Source organism: Carcharhinus amblyrhynchos, chromosome 18, assembly GCF_965287045.1.
Source record: "Carcharhinus amblyrhynchos chromosome 18, sCarAmb.v2.hapA, whole genome shotgun sequence".
NCBI lineage: Eukaryota > Metazoa > Chordata > Chondrichthyes > Carcharhiniformes > Carcharhinidae > Carcharhinus > Carcharhinus amblyrhynchos.
Window position 1 is genome coordinate 9,045,092 of NC_137341.1, and position 16,063 is coordinate 9,061,154.

The window sequence follows — 16,063 nt, forward strand, 5'->3', positions numbered from 1 at the left end:
GAGTTAGGGTTCAGAGAGGCAGCAAGATTTAAGCATTTCGGAGCTCAGACTCTGGCAGCTGAGGGGCATGCAGCCAGATGTGAAGCAATTAAAAATCGGAAATGCGCAAGGGGGGAGAATGCGAGAAAAAGGAGAGGTTGCAGAGCTAAGAGCACAGTGGCACAGCATTGCTGCCACACAGGGCCAGGGACCCAGGTTCAGTCCCGGTTTCAAGTGACTGTCTGTGCGGAATCTGCATATTCTCCCTGTGAGAGTGTGTGGATTTCCTCTGGGTGCTCTAGTTCTCTCCCACAAACTGAAAGATGTGCAGGTTAGGTTGATTGGCCTCAGTGTCAGGGGGATTAGCAGTGTAAATATGTGGGGTTGTGGGGATAGGGCCTGGGTGGGACTGTTGTTGGTACAGGGTCCATGGGCCGTATGGCCTCCTTCTGCACTGTAGGGATTGTGTGATTCTATTCTACCTGGACACAAGGATGAGAGTTTTGAAATCAAGCCACGAGTAGTGTTTCAATCACTTTAACTGCAGACAGAACTGCAAGAGGATTTGTGAGGCTTTAAAAAAAACACGAATACTTTCAGAAGCACTCTTACCGTGAGCAGGCTACAATACCAACGCCATGGGCGTGCCCGACACCTTGCGCCACACAATTCACTTCCCCAGTCACTTTGTTCATTTTCCAGATTCGAATGGTTTTGTCCTGAAGCATGGAAGGAAAATGATTGAAAATATAAAAACTCATTGGAGTTTGCTTTCGTAATGGATTAACACCCAAATACATCTCTAAAATTAGATCAATTTGCTTGAAAATAAAACATACCTTAGAACAACTGGCAAATTTGGTGCCTTTCATAAACACATCCAGGGCTAATACCGTTTCTACAATAAAAAAAATGACATTTTCTAATTCAGGGTATAAATTTAGTATTTAGCAGGAAACAAATTTTTCGCTTTAGGTCGTAACTTTCACGTAGGTGAATATTTTGCTTTATTTCAGGGCTTTAATCATAGGATCCCACACTGCAGAAGGAGGCCATTCAGCCCATCAGGTCTGACCAACTCTCTGACAGAGTTACATTAACCAGGCCCTTTCCCTGTGACACCACATATTTACCCAGTAATCCCCTAACCTACACATTTTGGGACACAAAGGACAATTCAGCACGGCCAACTCATCCTAACCTGCCCATCATTTTACTAATATCAGCAATATTAGCCTGATGATTGGAAAAATATGCAAAAACCAGTGAACAGTGTTATCGGACAACAAGTTTTATGAAATTGGGCACACAAAATGGAAGCAAACGAAAGCTATCCTCAGAGCCCGCCACTAAAATCACAAAGTAACACACTGATCAGTTGGCAAGAGCATGCTTTTAGAATGCAAATGAGAGCTAGCACCTAAGGGAAATTGGACAGGATGGCACCTACAGGAACTAAATTAAAGAACACGTCCCCACCCCATCAAAATCAGCACTTCTAAACCAGCCAAACAACCCATGGAGACACCTAAAATTAACACAGTCAAGGAAGCGTCCCTGGCCCCTCAAAACTCTTGAGATCAATAATACACCCATGGTTCAAACCCCAGAGATTCTAGACCATTGATAACCAACCAGACAAAAACGGTTAACACACACTTAAAACAATTGCTCCAACACTCGAAAACATTGAAACAGGATGGCTAAAGTCAAATACTGTAAATAAAGGATTAGCATTTGAAATGCAAAGTTCAGGTATAACTGTAGCCCCTTGTGGGAGAGTCTTCAGAGCACTTTCGGGACAGTCCGATTGTACGCTTCTCCGTCGACGTAAAGAAAATAAAGCTGTGCCGTTATTGAACCTCACCCTGAGTCCGTAGTGGTCGTTTCGCCCACTCGCGCTAACAACTGGGGGCTCGTCCGGGATCACGACCGTCGCTGGAACGCCGTCTCCCGGCACTGGGCGAGTATCTTTACTCATTTCATCGAACACGTGGAATATTACTGTCCCAGTGTCAGTGTCACGGCTGCCGCGATCTGAACTTGTGAAAAGGGTCCGTTCAGCAGCTGCACAGCGGTAACGTGGGTTTAAGTTTCTTTTTGGGCGGGTGGCTGGGATCGCGAACCGTGATTCATTGTGTTATTTTTACATTCCGCTGACCCCCAACCACAGACTGACTGCCCACTAGGGGACCCGACAGAACAGGTGTTACAGGGTAGGGGTGTTACTCTGGGACTTAAGGTTCAGGGACAGCACCCTGGGATTTAAGGTTAAGGAGGACGTCCAAGGTTTCGGGCCACTGGGATCAGACTCACGGAGTTCAGTACACGTCCGGGCGCTGCATATCGGCGAGGATCTCTGCAAGCGCGAAAGATTGGGCCACTGGGGGCAAAATCCGCGAGGAATTTGCTACATGTCAGGGCGCGACTCAGTCTGGAGCCTCTGAGTGCCTCGACCACTACAAGCAGGAGACCTCTAGTAGCGTGAAAAAACGACTACACACTGGGGGACTCCGACCTGCGGTCGACTACACGCCAGTCCGCACCCAGGTCCGGGTGACTCCCTGGGAGATAGGGAAACAGCTGCCCTCCGAGAGTCGATTTAGCGATAGGAGTTTGGGTAGGAGCTAGTGGCCCCAGTCACTGTAGTCGGTAGTCTCTCTGTATGCTGCGGCCCCTGCGGAGAGGCTGTACAGAACTCACCAGCCTCTGAGAGCGGCAGTCTCCCCGCTACACGCAGGTCGGGCTCTGCGGGTTGTCACTGAAGGTACAAACGTACTAACAGTGGGAACACGAGACCGTAACCCAATCAGATATACACACAAGTATCTGTGAAAGCATTAGAGCCAGGGTTGGTACACTACTGGCCCTAGTAAAGGAAACTAACATGGACAGCAACAATACCACCTTTGAATGGGAACCAGAAGGGTCCCTCACCCGCTATCTAGCAGACAAAATAAGAATCTAGTTAAAAACCTAATGAAGGTAATGTGGAATGCATGTTGGAAGCTTTCATGTGTGTCTGTGTGTGCTTGGTAAAGAGGTTGTATCAATGTTTTTGTTTGTTGTTTTATTAATGTTTTAATGTTCTTCCCCTAATTGTGATTTCACAACGGGGGGGGGTTTGACACAAAGCTTAAATAAAATTTGGAAATTGGATTGGATTAAATTGAAATAGATTCTTGGAATTTCTTAGCCTTTTGAGTATAATCAATGGCCATGATTGGGCTTAAAAGGTATAGAATTTAAATAATATACAAATGTGGGGGATCCAGGGATACTGGGTCCCCAAGGAAAAACAAGATTGCAGCCTCGTAAGAATCCCTCCCCTACACATACGCGGGCCAGTCCACGCTCCCCACAAATAATACCCTGTAAAGCCCGAGGCACTACAAGCCCCTGCTCAGGCTTTGGTCGCCCAGGGTATCTTAAGACCCAGTGTCCAACACCAACTCCCCGATGTGGCCAGTTCGTAAGCCAGTCGGTACTTCGATAAAAAGTAATACGCAGCTCCAAAGTTGAACCTTCAACCCAGTATTCTCCAACACTCTGTCTGAGCCTGAATTAAGAGGGCAGGCGCCCCATGTGACAGCCAGTCTTAAGTGAATGAAGGACTAATACAGATTTGACCAGCAAATTGGGCCATAAACCTGGTGTCTGTAACACAAGGTGGACAAACTGGTAGTTAGAACTAGAACAGTCTAGGAAATTTTGGTAAAATCTGTGAGAGGGAATTTAGTGAAAACCAGACCCCTACTCTGATCCCTTACGTATTCTCAAGTAATGAATCCTAAAAGGAAATAATTATGACCTGTCATGCCGAATGGGAGGAAGTTCTCCGTTTATTTTTGAATCATAAGTGGCTCAAATGGGTACAGTGGGGTGATGCCCCGAAACCGGACCTGGGATCCGAGGGAGAGAATTGTTGGATTCGTGCCCAAAGGGAAGTAAGTAAAAGGGCTCACAAGCTTAGGAAAATGATTGCAATTGCCAGTTGTCTGGAACAGCTCCATGGTAGAGAAACAGAGATAAAGAAAATGTTTGTTGAAACTGAGTAAAGTTATTGTGATTAGTAGTTTAGAAGAGTTACAGAGTGAGAAGTCAGAGAAAATGAAGTTAAAGAGAAATTACGAGAGAGTTAGTTGGAAAGTTAAGAGAAAGAAATAAGTAATTTTGTGGGAAAGTAGATGAGCAGGAACGAAACAATGAGGTAAATATATTGTCTATGAGTCAGTTTAAAGTATATCAAGTTAGTGAAAAGAATCCAAGTTCTGGTTACTCCAAGTTCCAGCAGGAGATTAACCAATTAAAATCTCAATTGTCAATGCAGACAGGGATGTTGTCTGTGTTTGGGACAGTTGAGTCTGAGGGAGATAGTGTTTATGGATTGGGTTATGGCACTGACTGGGGATCTCCCACTTCTTTTTCCAGAGGCACCTGATCCCACAGTAAGTTTAGAATTTGCCCCTGGTTTGATGAATTCTGTGACTATTAGTTGCAAGGAATGCATGGAATTACCAGTAGATGTTTGTTGATCGGGAGGGAATGAATGTTTTAAAGAACCTTAGCACTGCATATCATCACACCCAAGTGATCCTTGGTTTTTTAAAAGGAGGAAGTTCACAGGGTGTGTTACAGAATTCTGAGAGAAAGAGACTAGTCTCTCAACATACTAGGAAAATATTACCAATTAATTGGCAAGATGGAAGGTTGATTAGAGAAAATCTAAGGTTGAGCTGATAATTTGGATAGTTTTTGTATTTCAGTGTATTTGTGTGGTCTGGCTGCTTGTCGAATGTAGGTGATTGTTGTTGCATTGAGGTAAGAGCAGAATTGTTAAAGGTCTGTTTGTTTTTGAGTACACAATGCTTTACACTTTGATTTAACTTCAAAGGGGTGACCCACGATTACATGATGGCCTGGAGAAGGCGCAGGTTTATCACCATGGGGGGTGGGGCCGCATAAAGCACGAAAATATCATCCGAGACCTGGTAGCTGCAGCCAGGCTGCCCTCAGGAGCAGCCGTAATTAAGATAAAAGACCGCCCACGTAGGTTCCCTTCACTAAGGAAGAATCAGGACATCACAGTCCAGTTTGTAAATAGCTTTATCTGTCCACTCCACGCATCACCCAATTGAATAAACTAGTCGAACCGTTACTTGTGTTTGTCCTTTGTCCATCTTGCAAGTAAGGGCACTGGGGTAAAACATTGGAGTAAGCAAACTGGGCCAAAGTATCAGAGATTTTTAAAATTACAACAGTGGCACCACCCCCCCGAGGATAAAATGAAAAGATATGTGCAACAGTTAGACCACCAACTCAGACAGCTACACCACACAGCCAGAGACCAACAGGCTATAAAAGACCAGGTGAGGAAACATGACATCTGCCATACCTCCACACTTCCCCAGGTAGGGGACGAGGTTTTGATCTGAGTTGCCCCCGATCAAACACGGTTTGCACCGAAATGGGTAGGACCCCTATGAGAGAGAGAGAGAGAGAGAGAGAGAGAGAGAGAGAGAGAGAGAGAGAGAGAGAGGCAGGACAGACTGACTACAAAGACAAGAGTAGTCTGACGACATAAACGGGCCACGTATTGACCCGTAACTAACCGCCTCTATCCACACAGCGGAGATCGAATTAACAACCTTCATCTCTCGGACGGAGGAGAGCCACACATCAGCCATGGCTCTAATATGTGTGTATATATGTATATAGATGTAGAGGCATGCCCAAGTAGATTAGTTTATCGAGATTAGTTAATACTAGGATTCTAATACCTGGCGGCCACCAGGCTTTGTGTACCCTTCCTACCCCTCTCCAGGGTGACAACCACTTTGAGGATGGCCCTATCCGTGATATTCTTGTCAAGGTTCGCCATCCAGGGATACACCACTTATCAACAATCCCACGGAATAATATTCAATATGTCCGAGGCGTTGTGCGTGCCGGCAGCACCATACCCCGAGAACAACAGAATGTATTCCAACGCATGGCTACAAGTCCACCCAGGTCTCGATGTGACCTGCTTCACCTGCACATTGGATAAGGCCCAAACACGTATCCAACGGCCAGACTCGCTGAGCGACTCTGGCTACACCTTTGGGACGATCTGCACCCTTCCCGAGGGCCCACGGATCCAGCCACAAAGAGACATTTTGAAACCGGACACTGATATTTGCGGGTACTATGGACTAGTTGAGGTTCCAGTAGTCTCACTATATGTACGTTTTGCACTTCCTACAACGCGCGCCCCCACGACCACGACGCCCGAAATCTTACCCTGCCCCTTGCTGAGCAGGGGGGGCCGGAGGGAGGACTGGTGTTGTGGAACGAGGGAGAAATTGTATATGACAATGTGAAACACGAAATCGTGCCTGTTCTGATCGATATCTCAGGGATCCAGGTACCGGGATACTGTTCAGAACAGACACGAGACATGTACCAAATGCTGGGCAGGGAAACTATAAAGCAGGCTATCAATGCGATGAGAGCAACACACTACAGAGACAACACACACAAACACAGAAGCAAAAGGGGCATAGTCAATGACATCCTCACAGGGATAAACACCGGATCCAGTGTGGTTAACTCAATTGACATCCAGGGACTCAGTAATAAGATAGAACAGTTGAAGGGAGTGATGAAAGATATCCTGCAACGGTCACTAGCCCAACAAGCTGAGCAGGCTCTTTTAGGGGAGAGGGGTGCCCATACTCAACTGGATGGAGTCACAATATTAGAAACACACGCCCGTACCATTAACCGCCTCGTAGATAGAGAGAGAGAAAACACTGCCTGGGTACAACAGGGACAGCTGTGCCACGCGTACGGTCAGTGGATGATAGGTCAATTAAGACATAATTTGGACCAGGTACACAGGGGGGAGGTGCCCGATTGGATTGACAGCACCCGGCTAGCACAACTTGCAGATCAGAAGGGGGTGCTGGATAGCCGAACCTTGAGAGCAATGACATGGGTATATCCCGTGATCCCCGACTGCGAGGTTAGCGAGAGTACGGGAGTAAGGATGGTCCTATTGACTCCAATAGTTACACCAGACTCGGGACCACTCCCTACCTTCCAGATTGATAATATCGGTGTTGTTAGAGGCAATACCTCCCTCCGCTACCATATAACCGAAGTCACGGCCATCTCAAGGCCTGGCGTGATGTTCAGTACCTCCCTCTCGGGATGCAAACAAAGGGGAGAGATAACCATCTGCCCTCACCCACTGAGACAAGGAGAGGCAGCTGAATGCGGGTTTAATAAAATGCAGGGCTATACCCTCAAAATTACACCCACCGATCCACACTTTGCCCGGGCAGGATATGGAGGACGAGGCAGGTATGGTGTAGCCACAACAAGAACATCCTTCATATACAACGGGCTGACATGCCCGATCACCAGCCCAAACTTCTGCTTCACCCCCTCGCCGACCGGTCTCTATTGGCCAGGTCCACGTCACCAGCATCCGAAGTAGACAGACCCTGACACTTAATGCCACGGACCCATTGAGAGACGACCTCAAACATCACCAAGAGCCAGAACAGGCTCCCGTCCCACACTTGGCAGAAGTACTGAGAGAGCTCCGTCTCAAAGTGGGACACTCTGTTCGATTATACCACCAGCTACAATCACAATATCAAAACCCTAGAGCACGACACAGAGTCAGCCTTACAGAGCCAGACATGGATTCAGAGGGTGTGGGACTGGGGTCTAAGTGTAGACATTCATCCCTGGATCCGGATAATCTCGCACATACTGGTTGCCATCCAACTCATACTGGTAATATCCTGGGAGGGGTCATAATGTGCTAATACATACCGCCAGCGCAAGAAAACCAAAACTAGGAGGGAACTAATCAGAATGATTGGCAATATGGGGCAATTAACAAATCGGGAAGACTTCTCCTGCATACACCGAATTTGACAAACCCGGGGCTCCCCTAAACTGTACGACTGCAGCGTGCAAATGCAGGGAGCACCGGACATAAAATTTGTTAAGAAAATCGGTCTGAGGGAGGCAGAACAAGCCTGCTCCCGACCAACACGGACAACAAATTTTATGAACTTGGGCACACAAAATGGAAGCAAACGAAAGCTATTCTCAGAGCCCTCCACTAAAATCACAAAGTAACACACTGATCAGTTGGCAAGAGCATGCTTTTAGAATGCAAATGAGGGCTAGCACCTAAGGGAAATTGGACAGGATGGCACCTACAGGAACTAAATTAAAGAACACGTCCCCACCCCATCAAAATCAGCACTTCTAAACCAGCCAAACAACCCATGGAGACACCTAAAATTAACACAGTCAAGGAAGCGTCCCTGGCCCCTCAAAACTCTTGAGATCAATAACACACCCATGGTTCAAACCCCAGATTCTAGACCATTGATAACCAACCAGACAAAAACGGTTAACACACACTTAAAACAATTGCTCCAACACTCGAAAACATCGAAACAGGATGGCTGAAGTCAAATACTGTAAATAAAGGATTAGCATTTGAAACGCGAAGTTCAGGTATAACTGTAGCCCCTTGTGGGAGAGTCTTCAGAGCACTTTCGGGACAGTCCGATTGTACGCTTCTCCGTCGACGTAAAGAAAATAAAGCTGTGCCGTTATTGAACCTCACCCTGAGTCCGTTGTGGTCGTTTCGCCCACTCGCGCTAACAACAGCAATAGCAAAGGCCAGAAACGAAGGGAAAAGAAGTTGATTCAAAATTATTTTTGACGCTAAAATACAAATCACACCCTGCCATCATGGTAGATTTCATATGACTTAGTTGTTCAAGATGAAGGGCCTGTTTCCATGTTGTAAACCTCTATGACTCTATAAACGCAGACAACTGGGATTAGCTTAGTGGATTTAAAAAAAAGAGGGGGGCAGCATGAACAAGTTGGGCCGAAAGGCCTGTTTACGTGCTGTAAACCTCTATAGTGGCGATCCTAACTTAGTCGTTGTAAAACCCAATAACCCCAAGAATATTGCTGACCCATGAATCAAAATTAGCTGAAGTGAATTAAATACATTTTGTCAACTTAAAATCTTACAGCACAGAAGGAGGCCTTTCATCTCGCTCTGCCTTGCTGACTCCTGAGACAGCAATCCTGACATTTCTCTGCAAATTGCTCCCTTTCAAGTATTTATCCAATTTCCTTTTGAAAGTCAACACTGAACCTGTGCTTTCACCATCTTTTCAGGTGATGCTTTCCAGATAACTGCTCGCATTAAAAAAATATAATTTCCCCTACTAACCCCACCCACCCATCCCAGGCCACCCCACTTCCTATTCTTTTGCCAATTATCTTAAATCTGTAGCCTCTAGTTCTTAACATGCACGGTGGCACAGTGGTTAGCACTGCTGCCCCACAGTGCCAGGGACCCCTGTTCTATTCCCGGCTTGGGTCCTGCCATGCGGAGTCTGCACGTTCCCCCGTGCGTTTCTTCTGGATGCTCCGATTTTTTCCCACAATCTGAAAGACGTGCTGGTTAGGTGCACTGGCCACGCTAAATTCTTCTTCAGTGTATCCGAACAGGCCCGGAGCGTGGCAACTAGGGGATTTTCATTGTAACTTCATTGCAGCGTTGATGTTAGCATACTTGTGACACTAATTGAAAAGAAACTTCAAACTTTACCAGTGGAAATAGGTTCAAACTATCCTTACTGTCAACATCCAGCATAATTTTAAATGCCTACTAATTTTCATTTGAAACTTCTACCTTCAAAGGCGAACAATCCCAGTTTCTGTAGTTTGTCCTCTTAAGTCAGAGAAGTCCCTGAAATAGGAGTTACACCTACAATCGTCCAACTCAGGGCTGAAAGCAGTCCTGAGTGGCCCACTCCTCTTCCTAACTGCAGTACTGACTAAGACAGGGCTGACATCTGGGAACTTTGTAAGTTTTCCTCTGGAGAAACATTTCATTTTTAATCAGTGTTACAATTTTTATTTTTCCAATCGCTGAGTGGTACAAGTGCAGTTTGGAGAGAAACGCATCAATGCATCCGGAGATCAGGAGGGTAGATTGGCACTGCAATTACCTGGATGTCTGCAAAATCCTTTCCCTAAATCAATTTCTGCATGATCAGGAATATTTCTATTCTATTGCTTCATAACAAGTAAACAGCCAGCAGAGGCTAAATTCAAATTACACAGGAGGCACTGTATTGTTGTGTGCTATGTCCATCCCTGCAATGGAATAGTTACCAGGCATCTGTACTCCCCAAACAATGGTCCCATAACCGCTACCTCTTACAATTACCAGAGTGGAGATTTCCACAGAGGATTTCTAAAATGACCAGCCAACACAAGAATAAGATCTCCGCATTTTCCACTCACCTGTGTGTCCATATAGGATTTGACAGTTTAATGTTGCAAGCTCAAACACCTTCAGCTGTGGGCTGTTGGTGGCCACCACAATGTGCGTGTCAGATGGACCCAGAAATTTCACGTCCAGCACCTCATCGTTGTAACCTACAAACTAAGGAGAAGACATTAGAATGCAATAATCTTAACACCTGAAGCACAAAATCATGTGGTGTTCCAAAACCTAAACCAATATATAACATGTACTAAAATATTGGTTTTGTGTGTCCTGTACAATCTGTCCCACTGCTATGCTTGTTCAGAACGCAACAAAGTGATCACCAATTCTTGCCAAGAGTTCCACAAGCAGCAGGGAAATATTTTGGCCTTTCTTTCCTGTGTTGCATTAATTCAGAGCTAATGCCAGTGTCCTGCTCTCCTCTGCTTCCCAACTACTCCGAGTTTGCAATGGTATTGAACACAAGTAAGTGACACCTCCCATGCTCCCTGCAAGACTGTGTGTGAATGAATTCTTCCACCCACACCTTCTTTGCAGCAAACAGCGGTTTTATAAGATGAAAATATTGGTTTATACTGAGCAACGTCCTTATTGAAGTAGACAGTAGCGACTGCAGACAAATAGGAGGTCACTTTAAACTCCAAAATATAGCTTGGAAGTTAAAATATCTAAAAAGTAGAACTGAAATCCAATGCGCCTCATGTTTGCTCATGTGGTTTTAATGGGGCAGGGGCACCCATCCATTCTCAGGAGCCGCTTTGGTCATTGCAACTTTTAAGAGGGCTGTAAGCCTCCAAACAGTGACCTTATTTTTAGCCACAGGTTTCCCTGGCCACGGAGCGGTGGATCCATACGTACAGGCTTGTCAGTGATGCTGGCATCCAGTGAATAAATGAAAATTTTTTTCTAACATTTTAAAAAGTGCTTTGACAGCACTTTGCTCCCCCCTGGCCCACCAGCACTGTGTTCCCTCCAGTCCCAAAACACAAAGCTGGGATCGTGTCAAACCACCAGGGCAACCTCCTCCAACCTCGAGCATCAAACCGACAACCACCCCGCCCCCGGCCACCTTGAAACTGCGATTACCAACTCCAATCTCTGGCTGGAGTCTCCAAAGGCCCTCCGGTCTCCCAACCAATCCTTTATGCTCAGTCATTAGGAATGTTTTGCACCTTGTAACATCCAGGCTGCCCACTAGTTTGTCAGTTGATAATTGTTAGCGTCTTTGCCTTACACCATGTCTAAGAAATGAAGCCCAGGCACCAGCAATGTCTCAGGAAAAGTGCTATCCCACATTTAGAGAGGACTGGCTTTCTGTAACCTGGGGAAAACTGGAACAACCAAAGTCTCTGGTGGAGCCTTCTGAAACTGGGAGGTACTTTTCTGCGCTCGGTGAGTGTCAGGGTTGTGCGTAGATTGTGTTGTGAAGTTAATGGGAGAATTCAAAGTATTTTTTTTAAAAAGGGTCGTATAGAATCTGGACTATCTGAAACTCTGCTTTGTTCAAAAGGCTCACATTGAAGGAGTGATTCAAACAGAAATACGTTGTTGGAATTCTTATCTGCAGCAACTGTTAAAAACTGCCCGAAGGGCAATGAAATGGGGAAATGTCAGTGAGTAGACCCCAGGTTTTTCTAAATGCTGAGTGACAACATACTCCCTTGTATAGAAATGAATGATTCTCTGTTGTTTGTAAAGAAGATTAACACCTACATAGCAAAACATGTCAATCTTCCTTCCAGCAGTGGTAAGCTGTAGAATTTATTAATGCTGCAATCCACAATGAGGTCATGGTCATTATACACAGTTCCCAAGTTCATTCACTGGTAGCTGATGAGAGCGCTCACAACGCTATGCAAAGAATGATTATTCTCTCAATCAAATTGAGAACTGAATGTCAACCACAAGACTGTGTCTGGAAATATTATCTAGTGAAGCGTATGGAATGCTCAGAATATTAGATAGCACGGTTTACAAACTGGATCTATAGATGGTGTTGCTGACTTCATATGGTTTAAGTATCATGCGAGGGAGGTGTAATGGTGCAGCTGCCCAGCTGAGAGGATGCACATCCACTGTGTTGCCTATTGAGAAGACTTTTTTTTTACTCCCATGTCATTCCCAGGGTGTGCACGTAGCTGGCTAGGCCAGCATTTATTGCCCATTCCTCATTGCCAACTCCTCACAGGCAATGAGCTATCTTCTTGAGCCGCTGCAGATCTGTGGCTTTATAACACCCACGCTGCGGTATTTACACACTATTTACACAATGCTGACCAGGTTATCATCCATGAAGAAGGTTAAGTTTGAGGAGTTAGTCAGTATGTGGGGAGTTCCTCCCCTAGCATTCAGGCCTTTAAATGTAGTCTGCTGGCAAACCTGCTGTCAATGCCCCTCTGAGAAATTACTTTACATGAGGGGATGGCTGCAGGGTGAAAGCAGTTGCATAAATACAGTGTGTAAATACCGCAGCATGGGTGTTATAAAGCCACATACCTGCAGCAGCTCAAGAAAATAGCTCATTGTCACCTCCTCACAGGCAATGAGGAATGGGCAATAAATGCTGGCCTAGCCAGCTACGTGCACACCCTGGGAACAACATGGGAGTCAAAAAAAAAATCTTCCCAGTAGGCAACACAGTGGACACGCATCTTCTCAGCTGGGCAGCTGCACCATTACACCTCCCTCGCATGATACTTACACCATATGAAGTCAGCAACACCATCTATAGATCCAGTTTGTAAACTGTGCTGTCTAATATTCTGAGCATTCCATACGCTTAACTAGATAATATTTCCAGACACAGTCTTGTGGTTGACATTCAGTTCCCAATGTGATTTAGAGAATAATCATTCTTTGCATAGCATTGTGAGCGCTCTCATCAGCTATCAGTGAATGAACTTGGGAATTGTGTATAATGACCATGACCTCATTGTGGATTGCAGCATTAATAAATTCTACAGCTTACCACTGCTGGAAGGAAGATTGACACGTGTTACTTTTCTGCACAAACAACATAGATTCATTCGTTCTTATACAAGGAGTATAAAGGAGGAGTTTTTGGGAGGCCACAGCAGTGTGTGATCACTTAAATTGTTATGTGGCAAATTAAAGGGTCTGATTTGCATAGCCTACATGGAGATTTTCTATGTGTTTTCAGAGAACCTTGAAATGATAATAATGACCCGTGAGCACAGAAGTTTACTGATACGCACTGATACCAATTCCGCTATGGCTGTTGTTGAATGGCACTGAATTGTATTCCCATTAATCATGTCAATATTTCAAGTGCAACATACATTAATCAACGTAATTTTATAAAGGGAATGTGAATAGTAGGGTTTGGGGTGAAGAACTTTTTTTTAAATGTTCTACTTACCTGATGTTCTAATTTTAGAGTGCATAGGTCATAGGTCAGAATGTTATGTTCAGCGGTTACAGTGGTTAGCTTCTGTGTCGCTGGGACCAGCATGCAATGGGTTAGCGATCGCTCTCCCACATTGTCTTCAGTTTCGTTCTTGGACCTCCCAGGCAAGCACTGGGAGTAAACGCATCTTCCAGAATGAGCTTCCCAAATTCGAAGAATCCCTTTAGTTGTATTTAAGAGGGGAAAAAAAAGCAGAATTTACCAACTGAAAATGCAAGAATCCAAACATTCAGGCTAGCGACAGTCATCAGCAAGCGAGAGAGGGGAACAAGACAACTAACTTCTAAAAAAAACACCAGCACAATCTGTCAGCACCAGTCATTTTCAAAAACTCTTACGGAACACGATTAATTGAAATACTTCCGAGGTGGGATTAAAACTGTAGGCAAAGAAGCTGATATTCAAAACAGCAAACAGAACCTTAGGCAAAGAGGCTCATTTGAGGGAAGATCTGGCAATCTGCAGAGCAAAAGGGGAGAAGGGGAGAGGTGATGGCTGGAATTTTACTGCTTCGTGGAAAGGAATTCTCCGTTGGCCTCAGGTGGGATTTTATGATCTCGCCCAAACGAGGTTGTAAAATCCTGCCTGATGTGTCTGGTTGGGGCCATGTTACGCAAGTGGTAATTGAGCAACACAAGATTGAATCAAAGATGTGGAGGTCACAAAAGGTCTGATTCTGCCTGACTGAGTGACCAGGGGGACAGATGGAATCACCGGTGAGGAGGCAGAGTTTGTGATCAAACAAGAGACAATGAATTTGGTCTTCCCAATCTTCAATTGGTTGAAATTACAACTTATCAAAGTTTTGGATGTTGGATCAGCATTCGAACAACACAGAGGAAATGGAGAGATTTAGAATGGGGAGGGTGATGAGACCCTAAACCATGCAGTGGTAATGAGCTCAGGTTCTGCAATAACAGCCAAAATGCACATGAAAAGACACATGGGATGGAAAAGAGAGAAGAGGTGGAACTGGTATGTGCCAGGGAGCTAAGGTCCATAGAGTCCCTACAGTGCAGAAGGAGGCCACTTGAACCATCAAGCCTGAACCAACAACAATCCCATCTGGGCCCTATTCCCGTAACCCCATGTATTTACCCTGCTAATCCTCCTGACACTAAGGCACAATTCAGCATGGCCAATCTACCTAATTTGCTCATCTTCGGAGTGTGGGAGGAAACCCGAGCACCCAGAGGAAACCCACACAGAGCCGGGAGAAAGTGCAAACTCCACACAGACAATGACCCCAGGCTGGAATTGAACCCGAGACCCTGGTGCTGTGAGGTAGCAGTGCTAAACACTGTGCCACCATGCTGCACTGATGTCTCGCTGATACAATCGCACTACGGAGTAAGTGATCTAGCAGTTGGAATGGTCATATGTTGGTTGCCTACCTCAGTTTGACAGCCAGTTTAAATGAATAGTGAACCAATTAAGAGTGATTTTGCTGGCTGCAGGCATTGCCAGTGGTGAAATAGCCCTTTCCAAAGCATGGGGAGAATGGCAGCTGCATGGAGGCAGCTTCTCCAGGGACCACTGGAGCCAGAGGCTTCTAGGGAGGGACCAGAGGCTCAAAAGGACGCTGTTCGCATCCCCCTCACTGTGGCAGGGAGGGTTTCCCCATCTGTCTGCTTGTCCCACATAGAAATATACTTGATGTCTCCTCTTCTAGGGTTGTCTAAAACGGAAGTTCCCCCATGCTGCTGCCTCAGTCACCGCCACCGCTCAGTGGAGCTGCCTGGATTCCAGAGCTGATTGGATGAGCTGTGTGGGAGTTCCATCCGATTGGCCAGCTTCCCACCTGTTGGCTCATAATTACATGGCATCGTGGGTAAGTCCCGCTTCCTGCCTGACGGTGACGATGGGACGTCCACCACTTGGGCGATTGTAATGCTGCACACGTGGAGGGCTGACCAAATACCATTTTCAGGGGAAATGGGGTTAGTGGAGATGGAATAATTGGACCAGGTCACACACATCTAGTTCAGCTCCTATTTGTAAGATGTACAGCCCACCCTTGTATGCAAGTTTGGGAAGCAGAGAAATAAAACTGCTCAAAACAAAGGAATTTCTTTATCGTACAACGGAGGAAATGGGAAGAAGCAAAGCTGAAGCTCCACTGCTAGATGAGTACAGGATTGACAAGTTCACAGAGATTGCTTCAATCATCAATCTGTACACAGGCACTGACAATGAAGGCGAGGCCAAAGGGAGATAATGAAAAGTACAAGTTTCTGATGCAAGAAGTACAGGCCAAATTGAACTATATTATAGATAGATTTCAGAGAAAAATACAAATGCCGAAAAGTTGAAACTGCAATCTGTGA

General features: G+C 45.6%; 1 protein-coding gene across 1 annotated transcript in view; it reads right to left on the reverse strand.

Annotated features, from left to right (window-relative positions):
- Nucleotides 1–16,063, reverse strand: part of tbl3 (transducin beta like 3) — a 52,973-nt gene that overhangs the window by 21,691 nt on the left and 15,219 nt on the right. Inside the window, exons 10-13 of the mRNA XM_080206326.1 lie at nucleotides 13,689–13,897; nucleotides 10,324–10,465; nucleotides 819–877; nucleotides 592–698 (exon numbers count right to left, since the gene is read on the reverse strand). Of these exons, the coding sequence (XP_080062452.1) occupies nucleotides 592–698; nucleotides 819–877; nucleotides 10,324–10,465; nucleotides 13,689–13,897 (517 nt within the window). The remainder of the gene's footprint in view (nucleotides 1–591; nucleotides 699–818; nucleotides 878–10,323; nucleotides 10,466–13,688; nucleotides 13,898–16,063) is intronic.